The sequence below is a fragment of the Phacochoerus africanus genome, chromosome 5 (assembly GCF_016906955.1).
Source record: "Phacochoerus africanus isolate WHEZ1 chromosome 5, ROS_Pafr_v1, whole genome shotgun sequence".
In the NCBI taxonomy this organism is placed as follows: Eukaryota; Metazoa; Chordata; class Mammalia; order Artiodactyla; family Suidae; genus Phacochoerus; species Phacochoerus africanus.
The window spans coordinates 132032895-132041872 of NC_062548.1; the positions used below are offsets into that span (position 1 = coordinate 132032895).

The 8978-nt window shown below is 44.9% G+C and overlaps 1 protein-coding gene across 7 annotated transcripts in view; it reads left to right on the forward strand.

Annotated features, from left to right (window-relative positions):
• The window catches only part of KIDINS220 (kinase D interacting substrate 220), a 95415-nt gene extending 86661 nt beyond the window's left edge, over positions 1-8754 (forward strand). For all 7 annotated transcript variants that reach the window (XM_047782691.1, XM_047782693.1, XM_047782694.1 and 4 more), the window contains 2 exons: positions 2173-6970; positions 8147-8754. In XM_047782691.1, the coding sequence (XP_047638647.1) occupies positions 2173-3435 (1263 nt within the window). In that variant the 3' untranslated portion in view covers positions 3436-6970; positions 8147-8754. The remainder of the gene's footprint in view (positions 1-2172; positions 6971-8146) is intronic.
• Positions 8755-8978: the final 224 nt, after the last annotated feature.

Sequence of the window (8978 nt, forward strand, 5' to 3'; positions counted from 1 at the left end):
TAATCCGCTGTTGGGTATGGGCGAGTTCTTTCTTTGGCTGTTCCTAGAAGGGGGAGGACAGCCAAGGGTCAGGAATGAAAACAACAGTGAGAGAACGTGAGAAGGAGTACGAGGAGGGCAAGAAGGAGCTAAGCTAGGAGCCAAGCAGAGCAGGCTTCAGGAGGGAAAGACGGGAGGAAAAGCAGCGAGGAGCAACCGAGCGCTCCACGCAAAGGGAAGAGCAGGACCTGCTTCATTTGGCTTGGTAGTAAAAATAGACAGTTTTTTGTTTTATTACCTTTCTCTGCATACTACCGATCTTCTTTTAAGTTGGGAAACCATCGCATTATTCTCTAGTAACCAAGACAGTTTTTCTTATTTTACAGTAAGTTAAGTCCACCCTTGACCTTTCCATCTCCGGTGCAGTAATTCCTTTCTCTTCCGTGGGATTCCTTTTAACGTTTCCTCGGAGATCCTCCTCCTCCTCGTCCACACTTGGTATTCACCACCGTGACCTGGAAGCTCTCCCAGCCTTCCTGTCAGTGCAGCAGTCCTCAGACTTTTGTTAAATCTCAGAATCTTTTTTTTTTTTGTCTTTTGGTTATTTCTTGGGCCGCTCCCGTGGCATATGGAGGTTCCCAGGCTAGGGGTCGAATCGGAGCCGTAGCCACCAGCCTACACCAGAGCCACAGCAATGCAGGATCCGAGCCGCGTCTGCAACCTACACCACAGCTCACGGCAATGCCAGATTGTTAACCCACTGAGCAAGGGCCAGGGACCGAACCTGCAACCTCATGGTTCCTAGTCGGATTCGTTAACCACTGCACCACAACGGGAACTCCTAAATCTCAGAATCTTTTTACGCTCTTAAAAATTATGGAGGACCCCGGAGAGGTTTTGTTTACCTGTCTATATTTATTGGACATAAAAACCGAGAAACTTAAATATGTATGAATTAAAAATGAACCAGTAACATCTTACCATAAATAACTCTTTAAATGAAAAATGACAGTGGTTTCCAAACCAAAACATATTTGCTGGCAGTGCTGTGGTTTTGCAGCTCTCTTGACGCCTGGCTTGACAGAGGCCACTGGATGCTCAGACCCGCTTCCGCCTCCGCCTTCAGGCTCTGGGGACGGAGCCTCTGGAGGCTCCAGTGCACACGTTATGAGAGAGCAAAGGCAGAGACGCTTCCTCGGCTCAGGAAGACAGTTCCGAGCGGAGGGAGGGGCGGGGGTGCCCTGAGCGGGGCCCGCGCTGCCCTTGAGAGCCCCCGGCCCTGGCACTGCCCTTCCAGTTAGGGCTCAGGGAGCCTCCTCGGGCAGCCGGGTCTCTTTTCTTCTGCTTTTTGCTGCTTTTCAGCCTTTGTTCTTGGCCCTTCTTAAGCTTCCTTGACACTTTTTCTTCCGTGTCCTTCCTCTTTTTCCTCCTCTTTACTCTTCACCCCTCATTTATCCACTTTTCTGGGACCTAAAACTGTTCTGACCCTAAAGCTTCACAATGGAAATCAAACCTTAAGGAGTGTTTTCTCTGTTTACTTGGACCTAACGATTGGCCTCCTGGCTTCTGTTTCTGTTCGTTTGGATCCTGTGTTTGTCATTTTATCTTTTCCATTGTACTCTATACTTTCCTTTTAAATTCTTTGTGTGTGTGTGCTCGCGTGTGTGTGGGTGCGCGTTTGAGTGTATTTTTTTTTCTCTGAATTGAAAGTTGACAGAAGCTTCATGGTATACAAGTTGAGAATTTTTTTTTAACCAACAGTGAAGACTTGAGTATTTTATTTTTCACATCTGTCTTAACTCTCATCTTCTTTTCTCTTTTCTAAGAGGAATTTTTAAATTTTATCCATGAAGATAACTTTTGTCTTAAATACATTTAAAAGTTTGAAGTTATAAAAACAAGTCCTAAGATTATATGTTAACATATAACCTTTAACTACAGTTGTAAATATTAAAAGTAAACTAATTCTATTAAAATTTGTATAAAGCCAGTTTCTAATATCAGTAAAATTATTCATTCGTAGGTTCACAGCTTTTAAACTGTATTATGCGGAATTCTTTGAAAAGAACTTGTTATTTTACGGACTTTAAAAATTCTTACAGTACATATGTATTTCTTAAGCTAATGTTTATTATGCCTTTTTTTTTGGTGTGTTTGAATTCTTAAATTATTATTATTCTTTTGTCTTCACAGTCACAGACTCGCAGAACCCCCAGTCTTTCGAGTCTCAATTCCCAGGATTCCAGTATTGAAATTTCAAAGCTTACTGATAAGGTGCAGGCCGAGTATAGAGATGCCTATAGGGAGTACATTGCTCAGATGTCTCAGTTAGAGGGGGGCACAGGGTCTGCAACAGTGAGCGGCAGGTCTTCTCCGCATGGCACGTACTACATGGGCCCGAGTTCATCAGGGGGCTCCATCCACTCTAACCTGGAGCCAGAAAAAGGGAAGGATAGTGAGCCAAAGCAAGATGATGGCAGGAAGGCCTTTCTCATGAAGAGGGGCGACGTTACAGATTACTCATCGTCGGGCGTCTCCACGAACGACGCCTCACCCCTGGACCCTATCACTGAAGAAGATGAAAAATCTGATCAGTCGGGCAGTAAGCTGCTCCCAGGCAAGAAATCCTCAGAAAGGTCCAGTCTCTTCCAGACGGACTTGAAGCTGAAGGGAGGTGGCCTGCGCTATCAGAAACTTCCCAGTGATGAAGATGAATCTGGGACCGAAGAGTCAGACAACACCCCTCTGCTCAAAGACGACAAAGACAAAAAGGCCGAGGGGAAAGCAGAGAGGGTGTTGAAGTCTCCGGAGCACAGCACGGAGCCCATCAGGACCTTCATCAAGGCGAAGGAGTACTTATCAGACGCCCTGCTTGACAAGAAGGACTCGTCTGATTCAGGCGTGAGATCCAGCGAGAGCTCCCCCAACCACTCCCTTCACAACGAAGCCGCGGACGACTCCCGCCTTGAAAAGGCCAATCTCATAGAGCTGGAGGACGATGGCCACAGCGCCAAGCGGGGAATACCGCACAGCCTGAGTGGCCTGCAGGATCCGATTGTGGCGCGGATGTCCATTTGCTCCGAAGACAAGAAAAGCCCTTCCGAATGCAGCTTGATAGCCAGCAGCCCCGAGGAGAACTGGCCGGCGTGCCAGAAAGCCTACAATCTCAATCGCACACCCAGCACCGTGACTCTGAACAACAACAGTGCGCCAGCTAATAGAGCCAACCAGAATTTTGATGAAATGGAGGGAATTAGGGAGACGTCCCAAGTCCTTCTGAGGTCTGGCTCCAGTTCCCACTCATCCGCCATTCAGAACGAGAACCTGAAAAGCATGGCGCATAAGCGAAGCCAGCGTTCAAGTTACACGAGGCTCTCCAAAGAGTCTTCAGAGCTCCACGCAGTAGCCTCTTCTGATAGCACAGGCTTTGGAGAAGAAAGAGAAAGCATTCTTTAAGAAAGACAAGCGCAAGTCGAATAGTCTTACTTTACCCCTCTGTCAAGATTGAGCTGCGTTTTATAGTGAGTCCGTCCAGGCTCGTCCTCCTTGTACATTTCGCTCACAAATCACGAATGGATGAGAAGGCCTTTGGTAAAAGAGACAAGTGCTGTGCATCGGAGGGACGTATTCAAAAGGATGGTTCGTCTGTCCGCCTCCATTGTCTCTGCAATTAGAAGCTGAAAACCCCACTACTGCTATCACACCTTTCATTGGCATATAAGTCCAAGACAAGACCAGAGCAGAGAGATAGGTCAGAAGTCGTCTGTCTATTAAATATAAAGGGGTTAACTTGCCAACAGAGGTAAAAGGCCAGAGAGCCCTTTTGCAGAACGTCCATTCATTAAATATTTGAGGGAGGACATGATCGATGCTAAATGAACCAGAAGCACAGCTCGCTCGCTCTTAAGGGGTAATAGGCAAGAGTTTACAGATCACTAGAGACGAACGGTTAATGCTTTGTGAGTAGAGAACCAGAGTTCTATATAATAGACAGATTGCTTCAAAGAGTTGTAAAATTTTAAGTAGAAAATGTAAAGAGGGCTTTAAAAATTGCCAGGAGAGCAAGTCCGCAGTGCCCAGAGTAGAGCCACAGTACCCGGGCCACTGTGAGCTGCTGGGAGCATGGCCCTTTGGGTGGGGCCCGTAACCTCCCCCTGACCTGCACCCCCTTCTCCCTAAATCCCAGACCTGGCTTCAGGTACCATCCATCTGCCCCTAGACCCACCCACGTTTACCCTATGACCCATCTAAACTGGGCGCTCAGCTTTCCTTCGTGAGCCCAGCAGTGAGAGGAGAAAATGAATTCTTTCCCTGGAGAGTCGGGGAGCCGTGGCGAGCAGTGATAGGCACTGAGAGTCTTCGTGGGGGAAGAGACGGGGGCCAGGAGGAACCGTGTACCTCGGGAGGTCGGCGGTTGTTGACAGATGACAAGGAAACATCTGATGAGGTGAAATGAAACCACTGCCTTCTCCTCCAGCGCAGAGCTCATCTGCTTCATCTGTTCCTAAATTAGTTCTGCGGGAAGATCATGAGAAATACTTTTAGGAAAAATGTTTAAAAACATATAGCAAAGCAAAGGCGAAAAGAAGATAAATCGGGTGTGACTTTTCATGTATTGGTAGCATTAAGAGAACAAGCACATTTAAGTATCGTGTGGACTGGAAGTGCACCTGTCATCGTGCGTGGACATGTTTTTGGTCTTTTTTAACGTGGCTCATCGATGTAGAAGGATTTTGGCCGTGTACCTCCAGTCCCAGAGAAGATTGTAGCTGGTGAGATCGTAGCTGAGCAGCTACTTACATTGAGTGGTCCATTTTCAATGTTTTGCACTTAATTAATACGCTAAGTATTTATTTACTCGGCCAGTCATCGCATTAAAAGTTGCTCTTTTGCATTTTCTTGCCTTGATGTTTGAGTGTAATCTAGCATTTTCATGAAGTGTTTATTTCGCATGACGTTAACCCATTTTAACTAATTTTTTAAAAGCCAGAATGTTATTATTATATATTGAAATGTTAACATTTTACTATTTATGGTGTTTATTAGTTCGCAATATTGTGTAATTAGTCGTTATTTCAGGGGAAATATTTTGTTCCTTAGCAGGTGCGTAGATTTAGCTTAATATCATTGTAGTATGTTCTTTATTCTCTTTGTGAAGTTAATACCAGCATATTAAGTGTACAAATAGATTTAGAAGACAATAAAAAGATTGCATGCTACTCTGACTCATGAATTTTTATTCACTGTAGGGATGATAATTCACATTTTGGTTAAAAATAAAAAAGGAATGTGTGTGTGTGTGTTGTCACATGTCTGAAGTTCATTGAAGACGGTCAGGTTCACGAGCAGTCGTGCAGCTGGCAGGAGTGTTCCCAGCTGCTCTCACTGGTCCTTTTGGCAGAGCTCGGCTCTTAGGTTCCAGGGCCTGAATGGTGCTTTTGTGGCACTTTCATGCCCCACAGCACCGCTCTGTACCCTGCCTTTCTGTAGCTACCAGAAGTAGGTTTTCCACATCTTGGGAAGATATCCTTGTAATTATTGTATGACCTTTCTGGAAAAATTTGCTTTTTCATACCGTTGTAGACATTAACAAACCGGATGAGTTATTGAGTCACACCGTCATCCCCTTGAATCCTGTGTGTGTGTGTCTAATAGTTAAAATACACAGCTCAGCCCGACTCTCACAGATGCAAAACTCTTCTTTAAGCTGGGTGAAAAACGATAGGGAAGAAAGCCGACGTTCTACATTTGTGAGCCCCTTAGATTCTGCCTCAGGATCTTGCTGTGTTTTGGAAACCATTTGACCTCTCTGTTAAGCCACAGATGGTTCTGTTCCTGCAGCACAGCATTAAGCCAGATCCATTCACCTTGGACTTAGGGCTTCTGGAGTGGTACCCAAGAATATAGCCTTTCTGCAGGAGAGACTCAAAATGAAGAGAAGCCGGCGCTCTCTCCATTGGTACAACTTTCACGATGCTGAGTGTTTAAGGGCCAGCTTTCAAATTCTGGGAAATTTAAGCTTTCACAACCGAACCAACATGTATAGTATTAACAGGAAAATCTGGTTTTGTCTTGTATTTGTCTGTTTTCTATACCAGTCAGAATAATTTTAATTGCCTAGCTAAATTTTAGAAACTTATTTACTGAAATTCTTAAGGTGAGAACTCTAGATCATTCGCGTGTTAAAGTTCTGAGTGAACTATATTTGTAATCATGATTTTTTTTTTCTTACAAATACTAACATTAGAAAAATTTTTGAATGAAATTAAGTCTTTTATTCTTCTGGCTAAGATACTAAATTTAAAAGGTCTTAAGAGTACATACTCTTTGGTTATACCAGGAATTCTCAGCCTATTTAGAAGTATCGTAGAGTTTAAAAATCCCTGAGTTCCTGGCTAGCTCTTGAGCAAATCAGCCTAACTACCAGGAAAAGAGGCCTAGATGGCACATTCCCCTTTACCTCAGGGAAGAGTGACCTTGAGGGAATAAGCAGGAAGAAAGGAAGATACAATAAAATTAACTTCTTTGACAAACCCGTGAGACTGAGTATCTTGGCTCCTTCCCTCCTGCCTTTCTAGAATGATGCTGACAATTGGCAGAAGGGAAGAAACAGCCGGGGAGGCTCTTTTGCTTGGGGTGGGGGTGGGGCTTGGCTGGCCTGGGTGGGCCCTCTGAGATTACTTGCATTTTTAGCTTCCAGGTTGTGAGGCCCCCCCCCCCCGCACCCCCTTCCCTACCTCAGAATTTTAAGCAAAGGCCGTAATTACACAAATAAATGGAACCATAGAAAGAAGCTGATAGATACCCACGAGCCTGCGCTTGGGTGATCTTGAAATGGCTCTTCACTTCGGAAAGGTTGAGAATCCTTGGTTGAGACTGATGAATTAGATGGAGAATGTAAAATCTTACGTATTTTAAACCCTTTCCTGCCTAGGAAGAAAATGCTGCCCTTGAGCTAGATAGATCTTCAGAGGAGCCTGTTTAAAATAAGGTATGTAAAAAATATTAGTTTTCCAAGTCCATTCCTTTTAAGCCGCTGTTCCAACAGTCCTCACCAATTAGAGAATGCATATTCTCACCACTTTAAGAAACAGAGGTGGTAAAGGCTGACATGATTGCTAGAGGCCACCCACTCGGCCAGAGCTTCTTACAGAAAATTCTCAGTAAAGCACAGCCGTGGTCCACACGCAAGTCTGTGCGGGTGTGGGGGGGCGGGGGCGGCGAGAGGGCTAAAAGGGCTTCCAGCCCTTGGAGCAGAAACCTCTGAAGCGGGCCTAGCTGGAGGCGTGATGGGCTCTTCCCTGAAGTTCCACTTACAGCCCTGCATTAAGAAAAGAATTTGTGGCGTTCCCGTCATGGCTCAGTGGTTAACGAATCTGACTGGGAACCATGAGGTTGCAGGTTCGATCCCTGGCTTCGCTCAGTGGGTTGGGGATCCAGCGTTGCCCCGTGAGCTGTGGTGTGGGTCGCAGAGGCGGCTCGGATCCTGCGTTGCTGTGGCTCTGGTGTAGGCCGGCAGCTACAGCTCCGATTAGACCCCTAGCCTGGGAACCTCCATATGCCACAGGAGTGGCCCTAGAAAAGGCAAAAGGACAAAATAATAATAATAATAAATAAAATAAAATACAAAATTTGTAAGAAGAAAAGTATTAGCTAAGGAAGCAGAACAGTTATTTCCAGGCTCTTAGTAGGATGACTCTAGAAGCCAATACAAATACCAGTGATTTGACCTAATTGGACTGAGGACCAACCAAAACTGGCCAAAAATGTGAGTTATAATAATACTGCGCAGGAAAGGCAGGGACTGCGTTTAAACACGCAGACTGTTCTGACAGTGTCGGCGCAGGATGGCTGGTGGTCATTTGTTGACCAAGAATACACTTAGGTCTTCCGTTTCCGGGGTCACCAGGCTTCACGTGGTGTTATTTACGTCGGGGGAATGGATACCACGACCCTATCTTAGTTTCGCCAGATTTAACAAAACGCAAAACAGCATATCAAACAATGTTGGAACTTGAGTAAAGTTTTACCTTAAAAAAGAATATAGCACTACATGCTCCATATTACTCAAATTAAGGAGTTGTCTGAAATAAGGTCGTCTTGCTTGCCCACTGTCATTTTTGAATTTTAATATATTTTACACTTACTTACCTCATTTTCTTTCAAGGCAACAGGGTTCTAGACCTTAGTCCCCACCCATAGCCCACTCCTCGTGACAGTGGCCACCTCTCACAGTTGGCTTCCTCACCAAACATAAGGGGCAAAGAAGATGCTACCTACCGGTCCGTAACCCCGCTATCCGGTCGATTGAAGACGATTGATCTGTTCACCTTTGCCTGTTTGCTCACTAAGAGTGGTTGTGAAACTTGAATTCATTTTAACGAAATGTTCCATTTATGAAATTTTAGATAAAAGCCCAAATGTATAGAAAAAGCATGTAAACAAACTCCACAACCTGACATTTCTTATCTTATAGCACCTTCTTGGTCAAGTTGTCTAATAAAAAGTTAGATTGACGGAGTTCCCTTGGTGGCGCAGCGGGTTAAAGATCCGGCATTGTCACTGCTGTGGCGAGGGTCGTGGCTGTGGCCTAGGTTTAATCCCTGGCCCTAGAACTTCCACGTGCCTTGGCAGAGCCAAAAAAAAAAAATTTAGATTGTTATTTTCAAAATTGTCATAGTTATCGATGCTTGCCCTTTTCAGCTTTGTTTCTGAGAATTTATAGAGTGCATATTGTTATCCTTAATGCAAATTAAAACTGTTATTTTTAAAGAATTGTTTTCTTTTTGAATTCTTTGTGGTTCCCCCCTCCCCCGGGGTTTTTTACCTGAGTTCTTTTCTTCTCACTCTTTTTGTGTCCTGGGTTTTTGTTTCTGGTTTGTTTTGGTTGCCTTACATTCATCTCGTTTTACTCCTGAGAGTGCTGGAATGGGAAGGACCCTCAGGAGAGCTCTTAGGCCCAATCCTGGCTTCCGGCAGCCGTGGAGGGTCAGTCAGCA